The sequence below is a fragment of the Globicephala melas genome, chromosome 15, assembly GCF_963455315.2.
Source record: "Globicephala melas chromosome 15, mGloMel1.2, whole genome shotgun sequence".
NCBI classification, from domain to species: Eukaryota; Metazoa; Chordata; class Mammalia; order Artiodactyla; family Delphinidae; genus Globicephala; species Globicephala melas.
The window spans coordinates 30479039-30506904 of NC_083328.1; the positions used below are offsets into that span (position 1 = coordinate 30479039).

Consider the following 27866-nt stretch of genomic DNA (forward strand, 5'->3'; position numbering starts at 1 on the left):
AAAAAAAAAAAAACCCAACATTAAAAAGTATCACACAAATATGCAATCTTCCATGATTTGTTTTGCATCTAAAATGGCACAAAGAAAGGCTGCAAAAATCTAGCAGTCAGAACTAAGTTTTCCTAAGAGAAATCATTTCCCTTTCTACTCCTAGGTCTTGGTTTATTCTGTGCTCGGGTGGCACAGGAGAGCAACGGGACGGAGATGGGGGGAAGAGTTACTGCTGGGTGACAGAGCATTTAGAATTAAATGCAATGGAAAAAAGTAACAAATGCTAAAGTTTTCAAAAAGTTTAATGGAGCCAATAAGATATATAAATTGTGTTCTGGCAGACATGAAGACCTGCTTTCTCTTACCAAAGAAAATGGCACATGTTTTATCAAAATTTGACAATCGAGAGTAAAGGGTATTGAGATTAAGCTTCAGAGCACCAACTAAAACAAAAACCACCAAAAAAAATTTTTTTGTTGTTACTAACTTGGAAAGAGGAACTAGAACCAAGGCATAAAGGGGAGATTAAATATGTGTTCCTCAGCCTCAAAATCCTTTAGGAAGAGGAGTTCTGGCTGCTTGTGAGCAATGCTTCACACCACCAAACCCAATTCCAGAATCTAAATTTACGATAGAAAAACAAAGATAACTCCAGATTCATTTCTTGATATATTCCAAAGGGAAGCCTGAAAGTATTCATAATACATAGGCTCACCCGTTTCCGGTAAAATGATACATTGCTATAATTCTTCCTATCATATTCAAACAAAAAAAATGATCCACTTTTGCAAAAATTTAGAAATGCCTCACTTTCATTCCTAGGTTTAGTATGGAATTGACTTTTTTTTAAATAAGGGCTGTATCTATAGTGAATACAGAACTTCTTCAGTTCACACACTACATTCACATCCCACCCAATGAATATTATGGTTAACTTAGCAAAGTTTCTTCACAGAAAGATTATTAAATGGCTGAAGAAATTGCAAACTTTAACAAAGTGCTGTGAGTAATTACTGGAAAAACCCTTACACTGATTTGTAATGGTCTTTTAAGGATAAAAACAAAGTAACTGATACTGAGCTACAAGTTTGCAAGGAAACATTTTCACTGTCCTACTTGATACATTTATAATAATATGATAGAATAAATTACAGTACCTGGCAGGCTGACATCAGTTCTTCATCTAAAAAAAGACTACCATTCAGTTCAAGATATTAAAAATGAAGATGAAACATGCTCTAAAACATTGTAGGTACAAGAGGTCTTATGTTTACTCAAAAGAGGAATCTATTGAGAACTTTTATTTAAGTCTACCTAACATCTAGAGAACCTCCATGCGATTCCATCTTTTCCAGAATGAGATTCCAAACTGCACTTTATAGGAGAGGGATTGGAGAGTTGGGTTTTGCTATTTAAGGTGTGATCACATTATTAGCAGATAAAAGACCTTTATCTTCCACTCATTCCAATGGAAACTGCACAAAGTAGAACATTCATGAAAAATGTTAAACAGAATATAACAGACTAGAATACCTACCCTCCCACCATCCATCTCGCTCTCACTAATACTGAACCAAAAAGGAAGCCCATGAAGTTCATGACCTCTCTACTTTAGGTCACCATGAATGCAGTCTACATGTTTACATTTACCATAAGGACAGTACCCTGCATGGGAAGTAGTACTTGTCTTAAAAATGAGTATTTCAATCCTACAAGGTTAATCTGGGGGCAATTTAATAATATTGCTACTTTTAGAGCACTAACACACACAAAGTGAATCCAATAAAGTTGTGTATTGATTTGATATTAAGTATTAATTGCATGACCATCATAGCACCTCTTTACATCACACAATCACCAGAATTAGAAACTGCTTTGAAAACTAAAAATAGGGCACAGTTCAATAATCAGAAGTTGCACACTGTTACTAGAGAGAAACCAGGTGCATGGTACAGTGCTGCTGCAAAAATGGAAGCCTGGCGATTTGACGAGGAAGCCAAATCACGTGTTTTAGACAATTTTAGGAACCTGGCAATACTGTTGAAGCAAAATACTCAACACACAGGAAATGGAGCCCCCCCCCCAAAAAAGCGTTCTATAACCAAATAAACATCTGATACTTCCTTTCCCTTTGAGAATAAATACAGTTAAGGTCACTTTTAGCCTTGAAACGGATATATGTTTGCCTATGATGATCTTGCTAACGACTACACGATATCTGATGTCCTCTGCTAGGACTATAGTTTTAAGAAAGCCATAGTTACAAGAGGCATCTACTGTAAATACCTAGAACTTCCTTTTATGGCAACCACTATAGAATTCACTTGTCTTAAACAGTGAACAAGGGAAGATGGCCTCATGTTTCCTTTGCAATAATAGTATATGTTGAGGATCAAGTGGCTTTCAAGCAGCATGGTGGGTGTGAAAATGTTTGCAGTTTAGATCATTCTGTTGCGTTTATGGGTTGGTGAGTCTGTAATGACATCGCCACACTGGGCTGAGGTACGCTTTCTAGTTCCACCATTGTCCAAGTGGAGTGCCATTTCTTCTGATATGAAAGTGTTCAAATCGACATCATGGAGTCCATTTCTCCTTCGACTAGCATTCGATCCACTGCTTACATGTGTAGGAGAGCCTGGGGTACTCGAACGCACGCTTATACTAGCCATTGCACCACTAAGACCTAGGAAGAAGAAAAAAGGTTTTAGAGTTGCTCGATTATTTAACCCTCTTGAAAGCAACCCAACTTTACTTTCAACGTCGTCATAGTGTCAAAGGATGTCTGCCTATTTTCCTTGCAAGGGGGTCACCGGGCAGCAGTTTTTTCCTGGAAGAACGAATCATCTGGCTTTGACATAGGAAATGTTCACTGGTAATACTACCAATATTTACAATATCGGTTACTACCAATTACTGGAAGCTTATGCGGCAGGCACCATGCTAGGTGTACAACTCCATTATGAAATCCTGCCATCTACTCTACTAGGTACGGACTATAGTTAACTTAGAGCTGAGGAAGGAGGTGCTTGCTTTAAACAGGAGAAGATTTGGGTTATACAAAGTCACCGTTCCAATAGATCCCTGTGCTGTGTGTGTGTGCAAACAGGGGAGCATGCAGTCACTTGCAGGCCTGAGTGGGCTTATTCTGACATTTCTATAGATAAGGCGACTTTTTAATTTAGCATCTAAAACAGTACACTACTGAACATGAAAAAGGGTCACTATTAAAAATGATCCTGGGACATCAAATACAAAGTGATTCTGCCCTGGACAAATCAGGCAATATGATCACCCCAAGGTCTGGACTATACTATACTTGGTATATACCCCTTAGGGCAGCCTCACTCAGCATCATCTCTAATCCTTCGGGGGGCGGGAGAACAAGGGTGGTATAAAAAATCCTGCTGCCTTGCCTTCAAGGTTAAGAGTTACTAAATCCAGAGTATTCCAGCACTCATGGTCAGACACTCATTCCTTAGACCCCTGAACAGTTAAAGGAGGCCATTGTATGTTCTGCTTCTAAATGTTCAGGATACACCTGTGAAAGGCATGAGAGGCCTGAAAACAAACCACAGCATTTAATTTAATAACCTGACATCACCGCCTGTAGATTTTCCTTCTTACGGACTCCCCCTTGGGCTATCCTAGCCTCATATATGGATTTTGTTAGTGCTTGACTAAACTGATATGATCTAGTATAATCAGTGTTTCCCAAGAATAGGACCTGTACCTTAAAGTAAGCTTAGAGGTTGGTTTCGTAGGGGCCCATTCTCATTTACTCCATAAATGTACTTTAAATTTGAACATTAAGTTGAAAAAGGATTCTCTGCTTCCTACCACACCAAAGCTATTAAATTCCCTTTGACATTGTTCTCACTCTACAAATACTGTGAACATTCCCAAACCCTTGGCCTCAACCACCTCCCATACATGCTGATCAAGTTCTGCAGTCCACACCTCCTTTCTAAACTGCTCTCAACTCCCTACGCTAGGAACCAACCAGTCCCCTCAATGCTCTCCCTGTAGAAGATGCATCCTCTCTCCCTTCCCCGGTGGCCAGAGGAAATCTGATCTCACTCATTTCCAAGGCTAGTGCCTATTAAAAATAAATAAAAGCACTAATACTGGAATACTTCCTATGTCAGGCACTGTATTAATAAGCACTTTTTAATTTCATCCTCAAACTCAGCCTATATTTGTGCTATCTTTTTTGCCGATGAAAAGCCGAGGTTAAAAGGCTGAGCAAGGCACTCAAGGTCACAGAGCTAGTAAGCAAGAGCTGGGACCCAAGACAAACAGAATCTAAATTCCTACTCATGTTATGCTACCCACCTCTTCGAGCCTAAATTATTTCAGCCTCAGGACCTAGGGCCCGGCCTGCCTCGCAGGTCTGTCTCTGAGCAGCTAAAGCTAACTCTCCCTTCTGCCCTCTTCACTCCCATCCTAAGGCTTAATAATCATGCACTGCCAATATCAACTTATCTGCAGTTCCTAAAAATGGCCCAGGCTGCACCTGCCTCCCAACATCTGCTCCCCACTGCCTGAGGCCCAAGTTCCTCCAGCACCGCCTCCCAGTCTGGGGCTACTTTCCTGGTTCTCCTCCCTCTCCTTAGAAACTCTCCTCTTTGCTGTTCTCCAGCCTGCCTGCTCCTTCCTCACTGGCCTTTGCAGGCTTCTCTTCTGCCCCTCACAGGCTGATGTCACCCAGGTGAGAGCCTTGGCCTCTTAGCTTACCCACAGGCATCATTTTCCACATCCGTGCCACAGGAGCAGACATTTTTCCTGAGATCAAGGGCCCATCCATATTTCTAACTGCCTGTTGGCCCTCTCAAACCGAACATCTTCAGAAAAAAACCACGCTGCTTCTTCCCCGGCCCACACAACTTTATTAAAAGTTAAAGAGAAGGGAAAGAAACGCCTCGGGCTGATTTCACATAGCATAGCACCATTGCTCATCTCTTCCTATAGACACTGTGTCTTTACATCTGTATCTCATGAACACAGTGCCTGGCACATAACAGAATGCTTCAGAGCCCTACCCGTCACTCTGAAATCCAAAGCTGTTGATGTTTATTCACCTCTCCAAAGCCAGGAAATATATACCCAGGTGGCTCTCTTCACTTAAATCTTTGCCATGAAGTTAAAACTCAATTATTCTCAACTTGCTGGGTTTGGTTTTTTCTTTTTCTGTTTTTAAGTTCTCCACCAAGACTGTAAACTCCTTGAGGGGAGAGCTGTGCCTTTTTTCCTAATCTCGCAGCCTCTAACATACTGAAAGGTGTCTGTGTACTTGAGACCACCTTTTCATACCTGTTTCATAATGCAGGAGATTCTACGGTAATTATGCTGCAAAATGTGGGCCCTCAGCAATAAACCGGGCTACTTCAATAATTAAACTCAGGATCCCCTAAGCATTCAATACCCAAAAAAGAACTCAACAAACCCTGCTCCAATGCCCCTCTTGTTAATGTAGGAGCCACGTAGCTGTATGTTTAACACCCAAGGCTCAAAACGCTCCATCAGAAGTGAAGAGGCACCTCAAGCAAATCCTTCAACTGCTATCCTCCATGAAAAAAGAAGAGAGATTAAACATCAATTTGGTCAATTTGAAAATTCCCCAGTAACTTCCAGAAAACCATAATCTTTTTTCTGTTGGGTGTATGACTCTGGGCTTAGTTTGACAGCTAAAGCAAAATCACAATGTGCAACATTACCTATTTATTATTATCTACTCTCAGCAGTGAAAATTCTTTTCAAAGTTTAACTATCTAATCTTCCCCCAAAAGACTTTTCACAAGTGTCAAAAAAAAATTAAGATTAACAACCAAAAAATATATATTTTAAACAACCCAAATTTTATTTTATAAACCAATGACAGCTACTAGAAGATGCTTTAGGAAACCTTAGCTAAGCCACATGAACAATCAGGCCTATACAAGTACAGAGAATCTAAACATGCTTCAGAACTAAAAACTAAGTTGTATGGCCCAAGGGCATACAACTTAATTTCTACCAAAAACACACTTTTTCAAAAGGGCTATGGGAATATCAATTGACAAAAAGCAGTAGAACAAGTAGTATGATTAGACAGAGAAGTCTCCATTGCTTAATACAAGATAAACTTATCAGTTTTAAAAGTTTCTGCATTCATTTTAAAGGATTAGTGCAGGGGTGGAAAAAAGATCAAGAGGATTTAATCATACTTTGAAAAGAAAGCTCCCACATGAGCTAAAACAAAGTTACAGTCCAAGTTATAGGAATCTAGGTTACATGGCAAATTGTTAAAAAGTAGCACAGAACTATTATTTTCATACCAAGGTCATGCTTAGGGTCATAAGAAAATCCTGTTTTCAGAATTAATTACATATAATTCCAGTTTACCAGCACATAGTTAGGTCACACAGAAAGAGCAAATGCAGAGCCCAGCCAGCCTCCCTTCCTCCATCCGGCAGCCCTGGAAGTGGCCTAGAGGCTGCCTCTACCCTTTCTGCTGGCCTCCCAGCCCCCTTCAGCACCTGCGAGCCTCGAGACTCGCCCTGGAGGAGACAAGGCAGACTGTTTACTGTGGTTCCACTCAGCACAGGTCCAGGACCCTCTGCAGGTCTGCGCCACCAGCTCTCTCATCTCCGGCAGAAGGGGGATGTGAAATCCCCACAACTTGGACAAAGTGATTAACATTCTGACTGGGAACCCTAAGAAACAGGCATTCTTGCATTTGAAATGAAATGCACTAATCAAATGGACATACACTCCCTTTGCACAAAGTTGTATTCTGAGGTTTTAAGCAAGCAAGCACTTGTGTGTAAATGTCGTGTTTTAAGTGCACCAGGGGAGGAGTTCAATCCTGGAAAAGTGAATTCTACTAGGAAGATTTGGGTAATTTGAAGTAGATACCACTCCCCACCCCAATCTGTAAATTGTAATACTGAACTTTTATTGAAGTAAAGCACACTAAATCAAACCAATTACAAAGATACATGTGTCACACCAAGAAAACATTTTCAGTTATGCTGACAGCCCAAAATGCTTTCAATTTTTCAAAGACAGTTTTAATGCCATGGGAAAAATGCTCACGACGTTAAAATGAAAAAAGCAAGATACAGTACCATATACGCAGCATGATCTCAACTATGAAATAATTTTAATATTTATACATTGAAAAAAAAGACTGGAAGAAAATGCACCAAACATTTAACTGCAGTTATCTCTGTATAGTTGGAAAACAAGATACTGGATTTTTTACTTTTTGGAAATTTTCAAATTTTCCAAGAAATTAATATTTATAAATCAGAAAACTAGTGAAAAAAATAAAACTTAAATGTTAAACTACCAATGGATTATTAAGGAAGTACTAGGTGAGTAAACTGGCTTTGAGGCATGGCTACATGGACTTCACCTCAATGAAAAAAATGTCCAAGAAAATTTTACTGCAAATTCATAACAGTTTTGTATTATTAATGTTGGAAGCTTTAGTTAAGTCCTACCCACAGAAACTTCAGTAGCTAATATCTAATCTTAATATACAGAAAATGCCAACTTTTCATCAAAAATTTAATGCTATCTTAATTGCCTTAATTGTTCTTGTTCTCAGAGGCTGGTCTGAACAAAGGGTATAATTTAAAAATTCCAGCCTTCACAAGAGTTTCCATTAAAGAAGGTTACTTGAAATAATCAATCTTAAGCAATTAAGAGATGAGATTTGCTTTTGGTGCATTAATCTCTTACATCTTAATTTCCAAATAAGTTTTTAAAACATTTTACTGTTAAATGACTATTGACAGTTCTGTTATTTCAAGAAGATGCAGAATGCAACATTCAACAAGCATTTATTAAGAATCTACTGTGTTCCACACATTGTGCTAGGAGTGTGGGCAAGAGGAGGAAAAGGGATTTTGAAAGGTGGTTGGATATAAATCCCCACAGGTCAGTTCTAATTAATTCTCTACAACAGAAAATTGCCAAGAAGTTTCTTTCATACTGTACCATTGGTTTAAAAGCACTTAACCTAAGTATCTGTGTGGCTGTCAATGTTTGTTTCTATATATTTAGCTTTATCAACAGAAGGAATGAAGAGTGATAGAAAAGGGGAGAGATACAGAACCAAGCATAAATAATCAAATTTCTTCTTAAATGTACAGATCTCAATTTTATCAGGAAGATTTGTTCTCACCGAAATTTGGTAACTTCTCTACTACACACAGGCCAAAGAATGTTCTGAAAAAATAACAAAAGCTACAAAACCTGTGGCTCGAAGGAGCAAGAAAATCCTATTGGTCCATGCTGCCTAAATTCACAGCTTTCCAAAACTCTAGAAGAAGGGATCCATTTTATGACAAATTCAGAATCTGCCTTACATTTTTTTCTAAAGTAAAAATTCCTACCTGACCTTACACCCCTGAATATGGTATCAAATGAATGCATTTTTCTTATATGGCCCTATACCCAGTCTCTCCAGATCCAAGAAACTTTTCAAGCAATTTAATGATTTAAGAGACTAAGGATCACCACATATGCCAGAAAAAGACTTTGTTAGACAAAAGAGAGGCCAGATATAGAGCCTAGTAACTCCTAAAGTGATGGCACTGTGCCTCAATCTGATTGCCTGGGATTATGTTTCAAACTAATAGTACAATTCTATTAGGCTAGAAACTCCTTGAGAGATTATATGATTCATCTTTGTATTACCTGACCCTATCACTAGCCTCTAATAAATAGAATGCTTGGCTGTTTACTGTGTCCAGTAAATGTTGGGCAATAGGAAAGGCTACAGAATGACAAGATACACTTGCATTTTTAAATGACCGCACCTTCCACAGAAGGATTTTAATTGCAGAAATCAGAACTCATAACACCACAGCCAGACACACACACACACACACACACACACACACACACACAGTTTCCAGACTAAAAAGCTTCAGATTTTAACCCTCGCTAAAAAAGCTATCTTTTAACACACACAGTGTTTTCTCAAAAACAGACAAACAAAACAAAAACCTTTTCTTTTGTTACTTTCCTTTTTCGGGGGAAATTCTCCAATATCATATTAAAGGCTAGACTACCTGCATTTGCCTAAGACCCTTTCAGTACTTACAAATGTAGCAGCCCACTGTCTTTTTTAAACTTTTGTTGTTTAAACACAAAAGGAACTTGAACTTGAGCAAGGAGATATCTTAAAGCCAAATGCCAATGACAGCAATGGCTCCCACCAGTGACTAGTTTTAACACCCAGACCCTGTGTGAACTGATGAATTTTACAGAGGGTCAACCCAGTCCCAATGGGGTTTTAGTTCCCTGTACTACAGTCAAGAGAATGCCATCAAAATGACTTTTAGAACTACCAATAAAACCAAGTGTCTCCAATTTTTATGGAACAGTCTGAACCAGGGCCAAAAACCTACAAAGTCCACCTATGAAATGACTGAGAGCAGGTTTTTAATAAAGTTAGCAAATGAGTGAAGTCTGACTTGGCACCCAGCTTACTTTCCCATCCAGGTCTCTATCTTCCACATATATGCCCCATTCTAGCTCTGGACCCTTTTTACCTAATCCCTATGATGACAAACAGAACCCAAAATGAGGAAACCAGATTTCAATCTAAGGCTTTCTAGACACAGCACTAGCTTGGGCAAGTCAGCTCAGAATCTCTTCATCCAGTAGACAGAGAGAACATTCAACTTCACCAGTTTATACCAACATAAAAGAAGCTCAAGATCTCAGCAAGTAATATAAGTAGATAGTTAACACTAAGTTTTAAATTATCCCTTCCTCTGCAATGATTATCTGCAATTTAAAAAGCCACCCTTCCTGAAAAGGGAGAAAAAGTATCCTCAAAGGCCACCTGACCTCCAGGTCTGTTTTTGCAGTAATGCTATCCAGAGGCAAAGAAGGCACTCAGGACTTAGAACTAAGCAGAAGTCCTCCTTCTCTCAAGGCAAAGAACACTTTGTTTAAGGGTGGGTACTCTGCTTCTCACTTTATGTATCTCTCCTTTTCAGAGGAGACTGCCTTGGAGACATTAGCCATCTTGCTCAAGGTCATGCTGGGAATGCAGCCTATGTACAAAGCCTAAATACTCTTCCTGCTAAAATGAACCAGAAATACAGGTTAAAGCCATTCATCTTCAAGCCTACTTATCCAGATTCACTTATGGGGAAAAACCCCAGCAAGAAATACCAAACTTATGTATATAGTCTGATGTCTTTAGGGAAGAAAAACAAGCCTAGAGACCTTTCCCATGCCATCCACCAGCCCTACTAAGGGGGGTGGGGGGGGAAGAAACCCCAAATGTACACATGTAGAGGTACTGAATTGGGGAACCAGACAGATCTGGAATATCTGTTCTACCATTTACTGACCTGGTCTATTTTATTTAGCCAAATAAGCCTTCTTCATCAATAAAACGGCATTAATCCAGGGGAAGTATTAGTTTTAAATGAGACCCTCCTCAGCAGGACGCTGACGTGAAGTAAACACTGAAAGAACCGCTCTAAAGGTACATCACCCTCAGGTCCCACTCCAAGACTCAGTTGTTCAGTGTGAAGACCTGACTTTGCAGCACTAAGATACACCCGGCTCTGTTCTCCATTCTCCTCACCCTCCTCATACTGCAGTCACCTGGGGATCTATAAGCCTCAACTCTTTGGAAAGGTTCTCTGCCCCCACTGCGTTGACTTAGCAGACCTCTGAATCCCTGTGTTAAGCTCAGAACACATCTATGCCAGGTTCTGTTAAAGCCAGAAGCTCCAAGACACGGTCCCTGCACCACTGTAGCCCCAGTCTATGGGAAGGGATAGCTATGGAAGCAAAGCAAAAGGGGAGAGCAGACACACAGCTCAGGGAAGGTTGGAGAAAATCGGGGGAACTGAAGGAAAGCTTCGTCACAGATGTTCGATCTGTCTGAAGAGATGAACAGGCAGAAGAAAACCTTAGAAAAGAGCATGAAGGTATTCAAAAGATTACACGGTATAGCTAAGATATCTGACCCAAGGTCAGATCAAACCACAAGGGTCTTACAATGTTGTGCTCAGTTCAGACTTCACCCTAGAGGACACAGGGATACAAAGGTTATTTTTCAGTGAAGCAACAAGATCAAAAAGATCACTCCAGTGGTCCCAGGAAAGAGGGACTGGTGAATGGGTCAACTCAGGACTGGGAAGCAAGAGCAGGAAGGAGATTATTCCAAGCGCCCAGAACTCACCTCCTCCAGAATAGCCTTCTCTGAACCCATGGCCAGGCCGCACTGTGAAATGTCCTTTTCTGACCCCAGAACACCTTACATATAACATCAAAATAAATCATCCAAGTATGCATTGGCCTCAACAGAAAAGGAAGCACCCTATTCAATCATATATTCCCTAGAAACTGCACAGACTCTGCTACGTACGCATCTGCTGAGTGGCAAGGTCACAAAAACAGAAAAGACCTGTTTTTGCTGTTGTTGAGGCTAGATGAGTCCGCTCTGAACACCTACAGGACACCCTGGTGAAGATGTCCACCAGGGGACAATGGGGCATACGTCTTTAGCAGTCAGGAGAGAGGGTCTAAACTATAAGGACCAATTTTGTAAATTAAGACTGAAATGGCCCTTAAAGGGATTGCAGGAGAAGGTGGCTAAAGGCTAAACCCTGGGGAATGTAACCTAAGTCACTGAAAGGTCAGAGGTCAAAGTAGCCTAAAGAGAAGACAATAAAAGTCTCTAGAAGAGAAAGGATGACTAAGAGAGGAATAATCAGAAAGGCAGGCAGGGAACCACAAAATGGTCCAGATGATTTTTGGTCTATCTGAAATTTGTTTACATAAAAACAAGGTGCCAGCTATTAATTCAGTTCTCAGTAAATTTTTGATAACGTTATTTTAAGACAAGGATGAATAAGGAAAGGACAGATCAATTTAGCACATGCATATACATTTCCTTGATTTCTCTGGTGAGTTTAGCATCCAGATAAGGAGATACCATGTTACACAGAAAATAAACAACATATGTTGCAAACAAGTGCCAAAATAAAGCACTGGATTATATTCCTTAAACCTCCATAACCATTAGTTGACAGTTTTGATTGAAACTGTTTGATAATCATTAATTGATGTACTTTTAATTGCAATACTTAAATGTAAAGCTCATGAGGGTACTGATCAAAGGATCTTATCATCACACCCTCACTGTCTACATGAAAAACTCTACAATTATCTTATATCTTGGCCATCTGTCTTCATATAAAGAACATATAGCACATATGGGTGGCATTTGTTGGAAGTGAGCCGATAAAGAAAAAAAGAAAAAATTACAGGGGTAACTGTCCTTTTTTTTTTTTTTTTTTTTTTTTTTTGCTGTACGCAGGCCTTTCACTGTTGTGGCCTCTCCCGTTGCGGAGCACAGGCTCCAGACACACAGGCTCAACGACCATGGCTCACGGGCCCAGCCGCTCTGCGACATGTGGGATCCTCCCAGACCGGGGCACGAACCTGTGTCCCCTGCATCGGCAGGCGGACTCTCAACCACTGCACCACCAGGGAAGCCCTGTCCTCTCTTTTAAGGACATGAGGTTGCTTATGGATAAGAATAAATCAATATGACTCCTACACTAATGTTTGCTTTGATTATAAATTTAAGTCAGCCTCAGTATACCAATTCTTTTCCTGTCTCCCCCGGCACCCCAAAACTTCATGAATTTATTAGACTCTCCCTCCAACGTAGAACCCCAAGAACTTCAATTTGACCTCACATTTCATAGATCTGGCTAAGCAAATTCTATGCAAAACCAAATTCTGACCAGTATGTACCCTAATTAAGATGAATTTCCAAACATATTTTAAAAGATCTAAACAGTTTTGACTTCAATTTACAGCTATTCAATAAATCAGATCATGAGGACACCTGGTTACAAAGTTAGTCATTAATCTGCTTTACAATTTAGTTAACAATGCCCTATTAGAAATCATTCAAATTACTAAAAATACTCAAGTCAGACTAGCATTCCCAACACAGCTATGTCCTCTAAAACCAATATAACACAAAACTCAGTATATAATGTTCTGTGTACTCTTTTCAAGGGGCCCTATTACTGCATAGCAACTTCATGTTTTAACTACATGAATTCAGTTTATGAACCCTAGGAATCCAATGTACTCTGGATTGGCACTACTTCATAAGTTTATTGAAGGGAAAGGTTATTTTTCTATAGCTTTATAATTAAACTTTTTTAAACCCTCACAATTTAAACATAAGTCAAAATTATAAATAGTACCTTCCAAAATCTACATCACCACTAAAACTCCCAAAGTTCAGTAAAATAATAAATCACAAGTTGAATAAACTCAATTTAAGAAAATGTAATGGGATGTGGAGAATATAGTAGTTGCAGGGGGGAGGGCTGCTAGCTTGCCCTTTTTACAATGTGTACAACTGCATTAAGATTTTATAACAAGAGTGGCATTTATGTTTCTTAAAACTACCTTCTACAGTAGAGTATAATACAGAAAAAAAGACACTTCAACAAGAGAAATATGGAATGAATCATAAATCCACTTGATGACAAAGGAAATCAAAATGCTTAAGGAAAACACAACTACATCAAATACTACCATGCACTAAAATTAATCTGACAAACTATGTACACTTGTAGTAATTTTTTTCAAACAATGGTAAAAGATGTGAAACTAATTCAGTAGGAACAGATCAATCTCTATTTTGCCTGAGTTTCAAACTTTCTGACAGCATCAACTATTCCACTACATTAGAAACAGCAAGCAGTCTTATGTACTGCATCCATACATCATGGACTTCCTTGCAATAAAATGTTTTTGTGTTTTTAACTTATCGTAAACAAATTCACAATCAGGAGGGGAAAAAAACACTTTTTCCAACTCCCATGTTCTGAATGGCATTTTAGATAAAGAATCAATGTTTGCCAAAGAGAACAAGAATCTCTGTAAGCATTAAAGCTTCGATGATATAGAAGCCCTTTGTATACATCCCAGTTTTTATCACCAGGTTATTTTATTTTAGATGACCTACACTATGGCTCAGAAATATGTTAACTTTTAACAGGACTCATGAGCTAACTCACTAATTACTTCTGTTTAGTCACTTGTACAATCCATGTTTTCATCTTGGCTTCAACCAAGTCTTATTATTTTGTTGTTTTATTTTTACAACAGTATTGAATGTCCTATAAGTACCTCTCCCAGTTCTATCTGGAAGCCTGTATTAGAGAACAAGCAGCAACAAACTTACTGACTACATACCCCAGGCTTCTCCAATAATACTTAAACCCCTCAGCCAAGAATGTCTTTTTATGGCAGGTCTGGCCTGGGGAGATGGTGATGGACCTGTTCTCTAACACTCCTATCAAAGCAAGGCCCTAAGGGACAACAGACATAAGGAAAGTCAATTTAATTATTCTTACATCTGTCCACTCCCTCTTGGGTCATCAACGCTCAGGTTCTACAGGCACACTCAATAACCTAAGGTGTCAAAGGGAGTTCCCATGAGAACTAGCTCAACAGTTATCTGCCTTACTTGCCCGTAACTGACTAGGCTCTCCAGGTAATTATAAATGCAACAGTATTCTTAAGACACAAGAACTTCCTCTTTGACTCAGAAGAGTAAGGAAACATGTACAATATCAGTGTGTAAAGCAATAAATTCTAATCAATGTTGCAAAAAATGTTGTTATTGTAACACCAATCAGCTCAAACTAACTTTCTAAAAACATTTTTTTTAGGATAGGCTGGCTAACATTCAAAAATTGCCCATGTAAGTTCTTAGCTTACATTCTATTTAAACATTTCTAGAGCAAGTAGTAACTAGAATAGACAAAAAACAGACAATATATCTGGACCTAAACCTAAATGTGAAATTGGGTCCACAGGCACACTCTTAACCATTTTTCCAAAGAAATATGTTTAAACGGCTTTACCATGCAGAGCTATGGCTTCCCGGAAGGGTTGCAAATCAGTCTCTACAGATGAGCTAGTTTCCGTTGAAGTAGCTCGGTTAGGGGACACTACAGTCAGTCTTGGGGGAGCTCTAGAGTTTCGCGGTGGAGGAACTTTTCCACACAGGAAGCTGATCAAATCTTCTCTACGAATAGTTCTTCTGCGCTTTTTAACCCAAGCCAACACATCCTTATTGCGTCGCTGATAGCCAATCTGAATTCCAATATCAAAACTTCGCTGATGGGTATCCACGCTTTCTGTTAGGAAAAAAGAATAAGAAGAAGATACATGATGATCAGTAGAGCCAAGCTGCATTCTCTCCTAAAGAAAACCACGATTTTACAAGTTCACCAAAATGAATATCATTAAGTATGGGGCTCTTTAAGTCTATCAGTAATCTATTAAACTGAACTTCATTCATGTTTAAAATATCATACCTGACACCTAATCATAATGTTCTAAATTCAGTAAACACATCACATAATCCTAGAGCTTCTGCCTTGTTCTTTAAAAAAAAAACTCAACAGATAAAAACAGAGACTACTTATTGTTAAACGAATTACCATTTTAATAATGTTATTTCCTTAAAAAAGCTTACTTAATCTAATCAAGCTAGTTTATTTAGTAATGCTAACAATAGGTGAATTGGGCTTCCCTGGTGGCACAGTGGTTAAGAGTCCGCCTGCCGATGCAGGGTACGCGGGTTCATGCCTTGGTCCGGGAGGATCCCACATGCCACGGAGCGGCTGGGCCCATGGGCCATGGCCGCTGAGCCTGAGCGTCCGGAGCCTGTGCTCCGCAACGGGAGAGGCCACAACAGTGAGAGGCCCACGTACCGCCAAAAAAAAAAAAAATTTTTAAATAGGTGAATTATTAAATGCTTATTGGTACTATACCCAGCTTCCCCTGAGAAGAAAGGGACACGAATACCTTGAGAGCAGTACTACTGTCCCCTCATTGCAACTGAGCAAACAGACACTGAGTAACTCTACCACAGTATTCAAGAGCTGGAATTTTTGTTCCAGAGTCTGTGGTTCTTAACCACTAAGCTTTGAGAAAAGAAGGAATTCTCAGGAGTTCTAACTAAACAGGAGCGTTCACATCATTCACCAGATGACTATACACCGCAACAAATCACTCAGGCGGTGCTCACCTTGCATGTACCATGTCATTTCGGAGGTGTACTCCTACTGACAGGTTCAGCACCAAGAGCTGGAAACACACTAAAAGCAGTAGCAAACATTTTAGAAATAATAAGGGAAAATTAATTCTGATTGACTGCTCAACAAAGCCAAACAGCACTGTGGAAACAAGAAGCTTCATTCATTTCCCAGGAACGTTTTCAATCTGCTTCCAGCTCCCAACAGTTTTCTGTAACTTATAACCACTTCCAAAAGACCCTGTCTTAAAATCTCTCAGACTGGTCTCCTATTCTCCCTGTAGATACTGCCCGCTCCCTGTATATACCGACCCCAGATTTTCAATAAAATGATGCCTGCCCCTTTAGTGGCTTTACACAGTTGAAAACAATATTAATACTTGCAAACTTAAGTCACTGCAATTTATTTTTAGTTGATCTGCTGTGCTAACAGGAAAATCACCAATATATCTTCATTCCTCTTACTTTTCCTGACCTGGATTTTAATTCTGTCTGCGACATCTAAAGTAGATGCTGAAAGGATAAGCAAACCAGTGAATGAAGACCTGTGTCCCAGAAAGACAATAATCCAGACATCACAGAGGCTCCCAAGCTGCATGAATTTGCATTATTAAAAAAGATGGCAAGAGGGCAGCACAAACAGAACTTTATAACAAGGCCTATTCCTTAGATGATCAGTTCTTATTGCTAAAAAGTTAAAAAGAAAAATGAAAGAAGTTACCCACAGGAGTACTCTTTAAATATTAAACTCCATCACAACTTTCTAATTTTACAAATATAAAAAAAGCTACTCGTGGGACTTCCCTGGTGGCACAGTGGTTAATAAGACTCCGCCTTCCAATGCAGGGGGCCCGGGTTTGATCCCTCATCAGGGAACTAGATCCCACGTGCATGCCTCAACTAACAGTTTCGCATGCCACAGCTAAGGAGCCCGCCTGCCACAACTAAGACCCAGTGCAACCAAAATAAATAAATAAAAAACACGTCTAAAAGAAAAAGCTACTCATGAATGAAGTAATTTCTCCAGTGTCTCACTACTAGAATGCCCAAGTTACAATGTGAATCAACGTGTTCTGATTTCTCATTTCATCATAAACAAAACAAGCACGAACCCCATTTCAAAGGTAAATAGCATTTAAGAGGCTAATACAGTGCTTTCCCATCTCCTAGTCTTAAAGACTTAGATGAAGCCAACCTTAAAGGATGCATAATCTCTAAGATGACCTTGTAAAGTTATATGTAGACCTTAAGTGATTCTGAAAGAGCTAGAAACATTTTAAGAGAAATCAAATCATTGAGTAAACTAAGCCCATCCCATGGGACCACAGAAAGGAGGATAACCGTCCACTGTTATGGATCTACAAGCAACTAGATTTCTACAAAGCTGCCCTACCGAAGAGAGCTGTTAAAATCAAGCTCTTAACCAGAGAAGTTTGTTTCCAAAAAGAATGACTCAGGAAATTTTATTTTTCGAGAACCAAATGGAGGCAGGTCCAGAATTGCAAGTATAGAGGGACAAAAAGTTGAAAGGGGTACAAGAAACAAGTTCGAAGCAAGCATGGATAGTGCAAAGTAAGATGAAGCAGGCATGTAAATGTACACCTAGCAAACCAGACAGCAAATAAGAAAAGCTGAACTTGATACAAAACTCAAGAGCCAAAGGGAAGGAACCAGATGAGGCAGTTTAAAAAAAAAAACCCTGACAATCCTGGGAGGAAGAGCTTTGATTCGTTTTGATTGAGGACACAAGGAAAGCCCAAAAGTCAGATCGGCAACAGGCTGATGCTTTAATCACGGAGTTGAACAAAGTTGGAAAACGCAATATTCATACTTTTGAAGGAAGGCAGTTATATAAGTAGTTGTGAACCTCTTTTAAAATGTATGCAACTGACCAATCACTTCACCTCAAAAATTCTGCACAAGTCTCAACAACACAACCAACCAAGAACACGCTAAAAATCAAGTATTTTGTAAACAGACTTTTACAGACTAAGAAGTACAGGAGGAGAAAAGCAGATTTAACATTTAAGGTCTTCGGGTACATACATGCTTTTGCACTGTCTGGGCATAATTTGGTCTTATACCATTAACATATCCTGAAAGCCAAATCCAATTACTTTACCGCCCAGATTAATCCAATCTCAGTTATTTCCTTAAACAGAGAATCTCATATTGACACTAAAACATAGTTTAAAATATAGTTCTTATGTTTGAGAACTTTAAAGAGTTACTTGGTTGAAAATTAAACCCTCCTATCACATCTTGCACTAAGTAGAAGAGATCTAAATGCTCATTGGAGAATCTTAGGAATGACCAGACTAGATTTTAATCACTGGTTAATTTAGTGTCCAGTAAAATAATAAACGTACACACAAAGATGGCCTCCAGAAGGCTCTCAGCCAAAGACTGCTTTGAATACTCCTGAACCTTCCAATTAGACACCCAAATTCTAGAAATGCAGAGCAAAGAAAACTGTGGGGACAGTCTTGTGTCCAACACTTTTACTGATGCCAAAGCCACTGTGGAAAAAGGCCATGATCTCGAAGGTTAGGCAAAGCCCAAGGGCATCAAAATGTCAATCTAACCTTTAATCACAACACATTCATTTCCTTATTCAAGAAACAAACTGATTCATACAACTCACAGTAGACATCTTTGTTTCATATTTTTTTAAACTGTTTTTATATAAATAGCTGAAATTGAATTCAAGGGATTTTTATTAGTCTCATTTTCCCACTGCTGGCAAGGGGCAGTAGGCAAAGAATCATATTGATTTCTGAAATGAAGACCAAATGCAGAACTTTCTTACATGAAACATAAACACATTCAGATTTCACTATCTATAATTTTTTGATACTTACTAACCTTATGTGAGTTAGCCAAAGCAGATACCTCAATTTCATAAACAAGGAATTGGAGCTGAGGCTCAAAGGGCCTTGCCCTAAAAAGTTACTAAATAGCAAAAGTTCTTTCTACAATCGATTTTTTCCTCAACAATAGAGAAGTCATCTCCCATTCTCCTTAGAGGATCTACAAACCAGAAAAATCACACTGCTAGATCAGGGTACATTTCCAAGGAATACTAGTAACTACAAAACATTTAAACTTAGAACTCAATCTGCACTAACCAACTAGTCTGCTATTGGAAAAAATATGTATTTTAACTGTTTCATTAGAAACAAATATCTAGGGACTTCCCTGGTGGCACAGTGGTTAAGAATAGGACTGCCAATGCAGGAGACACGGGTTCGAGCCCTGGTCCGGGAAAATCCCACATGTCGCAGAACAACTAAGCCCGTCCGCCACAACTACTGAGCCCACATGCCACAACTACTGAAGCCCGCGCGCCTAGAGCCTGTGCTCCGCAACAAGAGAAGCCACCACAACGAGAAGCCCACGCACCGCAACGAAGAGTAGCCCCCGCTCGCTGCAACCAGAGAAAGCCTGCACACAGCAACGAAGACCCAACGCAACCAAAAATAAATAATAATAAATTTTTAAAAAAGGGAAAGATATGAGTCATGACCAAAATAAAACTGCTTTTCAATTGTTTTTTTTTTAATATTTACTTATTTATTTATATTTTATTTGGCCGTGTCAGATCTTAGTTGAGGCACGTGGGATTTTCATTGTGGCATGCAGGATCTTTAGTTGCAGCAGGTGGGATCTAATTCCCTGACCAGGGATTGAACCGGGATCCCCTGCATTGGGAGTGCAGAGTCTTAGCCAGTGGACCACCAGGGAAGCTCTTTTTTCAATTGATTTAAGGAAACAATTTCTAAGTTCCCTAACAAAGTGGTATCCAAAGATAAACACAAACTTCTAGGTAACTTACATACTGACTTAAATCTTCACCTAGCACATACAAACAGCAGGAACCAGGGAAGGATCAGAGTGGCCACGGTTCCCTACCATCCAGTCCTCGTCCTCCCTTTCCTAAAGGTACTCACAAGTTTTTGTTTGGATAGCTCTGAATAAAGGCTTCTTCCACATTTGCTCAATTGATGATGAAACTTGTGGTATAGTCCCAAACAAATCTGCATAACCCCAAAACTGTGGCTATGATACTGGTTCTGAATAACCATGTGACCCAATTCTGTCCCAGAGACATAAGTCATTTACTGGTAGCTCCTGGGAAAGAAGCTTCTGGGCTCTTCTAACCTTCCGTGAGTAACCCTAAGCTGTGAGGTGTGAGCTGCCAACACTGAAACTAGCCTAATGACAAAGCTGGTATGCGCAGGCCCACACATGGACTACAGAGAGCTACAGAGCAGGGAGGCCTGAGCCACTGGATTCAATCAATCCCACCTTCAGGCTTCAAGGCAGAGAGCAGCCAATCCATGTCCAGCCTGACTTGTCTTTTCTGCTATTTGCAGCTAAAACATCCTTTTACAGAGAAGTTACACATCAGAAACTGACAGTCTTCTATAAAAATTCACAAAAAAATCTATAAATGGTATTAATAATGACTGAGGCTGCTGCTTAGTAAAATAAAACAGGGTATTCAACTGCAATCCATACTAAGGTTTTTTGAACACTCTCAAAGTTCAATAGTTTTCTGCAGCAGGAGAGTCACAAACCAACTCCAGAAAGTCAAAACATAACCTGAAATTTCATTATTTGCCTCCAGGTAAAACATGCTTTCTCTGACCAGTTGTTTATACACCAATCACTCATCCAAAAATTTTCAGTACGTTCCGTTCACTTTCAGTTCACAGAGAAGCCCAAGAAGGGCACAATGAAGTGACTACACACTATAAACAGGATCTGGAATCAAGATGTCTCAAAAATAAGGACTTTAAAGGGCATCACACTATTTTTCTCCTGTCAATTCTATTTACTTTCAGCCCTTTCAGGGAAAAATGAAGACACACCACAAAGGTTATTCTGACAGAAATAAAAATAAATAAATAAATAAGAATTTCTTCCCTTCATCTTAAGCACTGCCCATAGCCAAAAACATCATCTGAAAAACAGAACCTGACCACCAACACAGTCCATGCTTGAAGACTCATTGCATGACACACTAAGAGCCTGCACTCTAAGTTGTGCGTACTTACTCCTACTCACAATTGAGAAAATGAAGGCTTACAATAGTGAAATATTTTTTGTTCCATTATCTGTCTCCAGGACCATACGACTAAGTAAAAGTAACAGTCTAAAATCTGAACTAGAACAATCTAGCAGAAGACTCCATGATAATGATGCTGCTGGCCTTCTCCAAGTACCACTAGAGTCACACCTTGGGGCAAATGCTGTTCAAGGAGAAAACCAAAAACATCTTTAACATAAACAGTATCAAGAGAAAGCTCTTAACATATGTGGGAGAAGTCGGTATACAACTAAAGTTTCAGACAGTTTTAAAATGCGGAGGAGCTTAGCATTAAACAACAACAACAAAAAAATGGAGCTTAACATAAAACAAAAATCGAAAAAGAAAAATATTACAAAGTTGAGGGAAATGACAATAAGAAGCAGCGAGAAGTGGCTCTGGGGGATGTGGGTGAGCACTGGCTCCCAGGCAGCTGCTGCAGAGCAAGCAGGGCCCCAGCGCCCACCTCCGCTGACCACGAGGCTCCAAAGGACGGCCAGCCTCTACTGAGCAAGTAACCCCACAGCGTAGAAGGAATTTAGAATTCATTATTTTCCTAATGAGGAGTCAGGAAAGAGGTTGCAACCAGTCACCTAAGGAAATGGGAGGTGTATTTAAGAGGCAGAAAGAGATGAGCTTGACAAAGCATTTTTCAGATAAGCATCAACCAGGCTAGTTAAAACCACCTCAGTAACTTCACTCCCTTTGCTGCAGACAACAGAAAAAGTACTAAGCCAGGGGACACAACACCACTGAATATTTAACAAACATTACTTCCTTTAGATTTATCAAAGCAAAGTAAAAACAAAAACCAGCCATCAGAATTTTCTTCCCTTCCAAAAAAGGATGCCAATGTCTGACTCAACTTACTATGTGGAGCAAAAGGAACTCCATTTTGCCAAATTCTGTGCACACTGAGGACACCCCAATTCACTCTCCTCCAAGTCTCCAGCCACATTCAACCAAACCAACTGCATCGTTCAATGTTTCAAAACGCCACATCAAAAGGGGCCCTCTGCTAGACTTTTACCTCAATTCTGACCTTCCTATGTGCTCATCTTAGGTGCTATCAGGAAGCTGGTAGAAGTACCAACCTCTCCCCAGGCTGGGTGAGGCAAAATGAGCCATCTTTAGCTTGTCAGATAAGCGCTTAATCATACAAACTACAAGAACATTGCCCATTTACAAGGATCCTCCAAAATCTCCCCCCATCCCCGCCCCCATAAATTACATTTAGATATTGAATAAGAACTGTGAACACTCTAAATTTACCACTACTTACAGCTTCATGCACTGTGACACTACCTTGCTAATTTTATTGGTTCTATTTAAGGTACCCAATTATTCCTACAGCTGCATTCTTGTTCTCTGAAGACCACACCCTGAAAAGGAGGAAGAATGTGAGGATCTGCAGAGCTTATCCACACTTTCCTTGAGTCAGCTAGGAACAGAATAATGTTGCTATACTACCAAATTCCACAAACCACAATTAACCATTCCTCAGGTAAAAGGGGATATATTTCATTTTACAGAAATAGGACACAAAATAAAGCTAAGGTTGGACTGACAATCCAGCATTTGCCATAATGCAAGAACTTCATGTTTATTTAAAAAGAAATTTAATGTCTTCCATTACATGAACAAAGGAAACTAATACATTATAAGAAGCATTTTCAAATCAAGAAATCAAATTAGGGATTATTTCAGAGTTCAGCTTCTGAGCCCACTTTTTTACATGAAGAATTAACACTAAAGAAAACCATCAGCTACAGTCCTAAAGAGATGCATTCCAGGAGCACACAACAGCACCAAAAACTGAGAAGTCAGAGAACATTCATATTTTTCTACGGCCTAGTCCAAGAGCGTGGCACACAGATGGACTAAAACTATGTGTTGCTTTCCCCTTAAAGCAAAAAATAATTGCAAAACCTGAAATGGATAAACCGTGATACCTCCACACACAACACTAGTCAGAAAAACAAAAAGCACTTAACAATTTATTAATACCTGCAATGTGAACTGAATAGATCTCAAAAACATTATGAAAAGTGGATAGAAGATACCAAACAGAAAAGGCTACCTACTATAAGGTTCTATTTATTACATTATGGAAACACAAAAACCATATATACAGAATTCAGATCAGCGGTTGCCTGGGGTGGGGGGAATAGATATGTTCCATTTACTAACAATGTATGTTTGTCAAATTCATGCCATACACCTTAAAACGGTGATTTTACTATATGTAAATTATACTCCAAGACAGCAGAGTTTTCCAAAAATATGAGTTTGAAGTATTATTTCAAAATTCCCTGTCTGGGTGAAACCAAGAGCCATTCCAGAGAATGTTAAAAACTCTCAAGCAGTAATGAATGTTAGAGTCAAAATTTAAGGAACTCAGCTATATAAAATCAAAGCTGACCACTGGGGCACCACTTCATTAGGTTTCCTTTTCTCAGTAAGCCTAGATTATTAGCTCCTCATTCCCTGAAATTAACATTCTATTCACCAGGTTCAGTTTACATTCTCAAATTATCATCCCAAAAAACTGCAAGGTTTAAAAGGAAATCCAAAATAAGGGATTTTTTTTGCCTAAAGAATGCTATCTTAATTGGCTTATTCTTATGCAGATAAGAATCTGAGAATCAAGTTACTCCACAGCCTGTTTCAACCTTATTTAGATAATTCTGAAAAACACAAAGCTCTACTGCAATTATCAACAGCTTCTGGCAGTTTAAAAGCATTTATTTAAATTACATTTTTACTAAAATTAACACTCAAATTCAAATCCTTTTCCCACAGAAACCTTGCCAAATATCAAACCCAAATTTCCAAATCTTCAAAACAAATCTAAACCCACTGTTGCTGAGAGAACACGATGGGCAAGAACATTTACTCACATATCTTCACGTGGGGGGCGGGGATTAACTGCAGAAAAGCACTGCCATGAAACACAAATCTTGATATCAACTCAAACTGATCAGATTTCCTGCCAACAATGTACCGTCAGGCAGAAAGCAGCTTGGAAGGCAAATATTTGATGGAGTTGCTAGGGAAGAGCAACTCCATCAAATATCTGCATGTTAATGTGCGTACAGATTACTCCAATTAGCTAGTTTTCGACGCACTTAAATTATGCTGTGCCACCATCATGCTCGAAATTGCCTAACTCAAGAAAAACTATTCCAAGAGGTGCTTTTCCACAAACAAGTTGTCCCTCCCACCTCTGTGCGAGACACACTCCTCTTCCCTGGGTGCCTAAGAAGCACATCTCAGTCTGGAGCTCTGGGCCTCTCAACCTCGGCACTACTGCCATTTGGGGGGTGGAGAGGCTGTCTCGTGCACCGAGGACAGTTAGCGGCCTCCTCTCAGTGATGACACTCTGGAGTGCCCCAGACATTGTCAAATATCGCCATGGGGTGAGAGGACCAAACGCCCCCGGCTGAGAACCCGTTATCTAGATATAACATCACACCGCCAGAATTCTCAAGTTGCAAGATACTGAGAGTTAGTGGCTGGATTCAGAAGCAGAAAACACTCGGGAGATACCTCCAGGTCAAGATGGCCAATGCACTAAGGAACGCAGGACTTAAACCCTGACGCAGACCGCCCTTCCCCTTAGCCAGCAATGCAGCAAAGTTGTCCTTACCTTTGTAAAGGTTGGTGACGGCAGTGGCTGCATTTTGGAAGGGAACCCAAAGAGAAAGTCCTGGCTGCTGACACACTCGGTCTGAAAAACGACGAAACGAAAGAGAAAAAACAAAACAACACAAAAAAACACACAAAAACAAAAAAAGAAAAAGCAATATTATTTGGGCGTCAATCACTCCGGAACGGCCATATTAGGTTTCGCCATTTTGTTCAAGGGTTCCGGGATCCCGCGCTAGGTGGGGAGCGGGCAAGAAAGGGGTCGCGGCGGGGCTGGAGGGGGAGCCGCGGGGCCCCCGGGCGCAGCCGGGACAGATGCGCGGCAGAGGGAGGCACCCCTTCGCAGTCCCCGCCCCGAGGCCGGCTCCAGCACAATAGGGGCCCCGCGCCGCCTCCCTTCGCCATTTTGTGACCGGGGGCTCCTCCCCTGCCCTCCCCGGCCCGGGGGCACCCAGCGGCCCGGCCCCAGGAGCGGGAGGGCCCCACAGGCGGCCCCAAGCCCGGCCGCCCCCCACGCCGGCCCCCGGCCGGCTCCCGAGGGCCCGCCTCCCGCGGCGCCATCTTGCGAGGAGGGGGCGGTGGGGCCGCGTTGCGACGGCCGGAGCCCAGCCAACCGCTCCCCGGGCTCTCCGCCGACGGCCGGGCGCGAGGCGGGGGCGGCGGCGCAAAATGGCGGCGGCGGCGGCCCTCACCTTTGTAGAGCTGGGCCACGGCGGTGGCCGAGTTCTGGAAGAGGTGCCACAGCTTCTGCTGCTTGTGCTCGGGCTGCGCGGCGGCCGCCGCCTCCTCCTGCAGCTCAGGGGGCAACTGCTCGTCCTGCTCGGCCTCGGCCAGGCACTGCCGCTCCCACTTGGAGAACCAGTGCTCGGGCCCGTGCTCCTGGATCTCGGCCTCGCCCTCCTCCTTCCGCTCCTCCATCCTCCGCGGCCTCCCGCGGCCTCGCAGCCGCCGCGGCCGCGTCCTGCTCAGGCGGGGCCCCCGCGGGAGCGTCGTCGTCGAGCGGCCCGGCGGCGGGGCCCAGTGGCCTGCGGCGGCTCCTCGCGGCGGCCCAGGCCTCCTGCACCCCGACGGCCTGCGAGCCCCGCCCCGCGGCCCCGCGCTGCCCGGGACAACCCCCGACCCAGTCTTCCCCACCCCCGGCCCCTGCCGAAGGGCGCTGCGGACCGGATGAACACCGCCGCCTCTCGCCTCGCCGGCCTGAGCACGTCTACCGCCCCGCCATGGCGCCGCGGCCTCCCTAAGGCCACCGCCGACCGCTCCGCGTAGCCCTACCGGCGCCGCCGAGCCTACCCCGAAGACTGAGGAACGTCGTCGTTGCTGCCGCCGTCGTCGACGCCTCTGCGGTTGCTGGTCCCCGCCCACATGCTGACGGGGAAGCACCGCCCACTCGGCCCCGGCTCCCCTGCCCGGTTGGGGCGCGCCGGATCCGAGGGCTTCTATTGGTCCAATCCGACCGGTTCCGCTTGCCGGCCTCTAAACACAGCGCCGTGATTGGCTCATCGGCGTGTCCGCCTGACGTAACCAAAGGGCGAGGGGAAGGGAGTGAAAGGAAGGGTGAAGACGGAGAAGGAGAGGGAGGAGCTGACAGTGGTTGCGTCCGAGCCAACCTAAGGGGGAGGGGGGAGGGGGAGAGAGAGAGTGAGAGAGAGAGGGAGGGAGGGGGGAGAGAGAGAGAGAGGAAGGCAGGGGGAGGCAGGGAGAGAAAGAGGGGGAGGGAGGGAGAGAAAGACGGGGAGGGAAGGAGAGAAAGAGGGGGAGGGAGGGAGAGAGGAAGGGAGGGAGAGAGGGAGGGGAGGGAGAGAGTGGGACGGAGGGAGGGAGAGAGAGGGAGAAGTAAAGAGCGAGAGAGGAAGGGAGGGGGAGGGAGAGAGAGAGAGGGGAGGGAAAGAGAGGAAAGACAGGGAGGGGGAGGGGAGAGAGGAGAGGGGAGAGAGAGGGGGCAGAGGGGGAGGGGGGAGGGAGGGGGGAGAGAGAGAGAGAGAGAGAGAGAGAGAGAGAGAGAATGAATTGCGCATGCGCACTTGCTCGCTGGCCAGAGGCAGCGGGCAGGAGTCACGTGACCCGGGGCTCCGAGACCGCACCCCACAGGAGGGCTGATCCGGTGCCTCCAGGCCGTAGGGGACGCAAAATCAACTCCCGTGACCGCTCTGCGGGGACGGAAGGGTGTGGTGGGTGGCATCCCGCTACTCCAGCCCCTTGGGCTTCCAAAGGGAGGAGGGAATCGAAGAAAGTGAATTAAACGCCCAACTTGAATCCAAGTTGGCAAAGTGCTTCGCCAGCTGTTTACTTCAGACCCATTTCTTAGATGGGCAAGTTGAGCCTCAGAGTCCAAAGAAAAACTTCCGAGATGCGAGGCCCGCGGGCTCCCACCAGCCTGCTGGGCAGACAGCAGGCACGCGGCTCGCTGCGCGTTGTGCGTGGGGGACCCTCTGGCCCGCCCCACTAAGACGCCCTGGCGCTCTCCGAGGACACCTTCCCTTGACCAGACCGCAGCGGCCACGAATCTGAAAATAAACCTGAGTGGGAGACGGGGTGCCGAGGCCCGGCTGCGTCTGCGCCTTCGCGAACTTGGCGGCCCCCGCACCTGTCCCGAAAAAAGCACACTCCTGGGCCACGTGCGGCTGCCTGCCTCACGTGCCAGCCCCCGCCCCCCCCCCTCCTACTACCGGAATCCGCGTGGCCGCGCCGAGTGGGAGGCCCCGCTTCCAGGGGGAAAGTTCTGCGCCGACTTCTTGTTCAGCCTCCGTGCGCAATCGCCCGGTCAGCCTCCGCCGACCCGGGCTGCGCGACTGCTGTGGGCCAGGCGCGGGGCTGCGCGCTGCGGTCACCCAGCCGGGGGCGTCCTCAGGGGCTCAGGGTCTGAGGAGTAAGCCGCCACTTAAAGGGGCGATGACCGCACAGAGGCAAAACTGGCCCTCACAGTTTGGCGGCGGAGGCATGAGCCACTGGGGCTTGGAGAAGTCCCACGAGCTGCAAGAAAACCCTTCTACAAAGCAATTTGGCTGTAAAGCCATCACCTTGGGAATAAAATCTGAC

General features: G+C 42.6%; 1 protein-coding gene across 1 annotated transcript; it reads right to left on the bottom strand.

Annotated features, from left to right (window-relative positions):
* HAPSTR1 (HUWE1 associated protein modifying stress responses) lies at positions 1-27866 on the bottom strand. The gene is made up of 6 exons (XM_030883924.3): positions 27497-27866; positions 26121-26437; positions 25523-25791; positions 24832-24912; positions 14913-15188; positions 1-2674 (listed from the first exon to the last, which is right to left on the bottom strand). Exons 2-6 carry the CDS (start codon positions 26192-26194, stop codon positions 2430-2432), a joined length of 945 nt encoding a protein of 314 aa, XP_030739784.2. The 5' UTR covers positions 26195-26437; positions 27497-27866; the 3' UTR covers positions 1-2429.

What these genes read in the sequence shown, in the direction of transcription:
- HAPSTR1 (XM_030883924.3), bottom strand. Translation starts at nt 26,194, where the DNA reads ATGTGGGCGGGGACCAGCAACCGCAGAGGCGTCGACGACGGCGGCAGC. An exon ending in GACGTTCCTCAGTCTTCGGG is followed by an intron (nt 25,792 to 26,120) that starts GTAGGCTCGGCG and finishes CCGCCTGAGCAG; the next exon opens with GACGCGGCCGCGGCGGCTGC. An exon ending in GGAAGCCATAGCTCTGCATG is followed by an intron (nt 2,675 to 14,912) that starts GTAAAGCCGTTT and finishes TCTTCTTCCTAG; the next exon opens with GTCTTAGTGGTGCAATGGCT.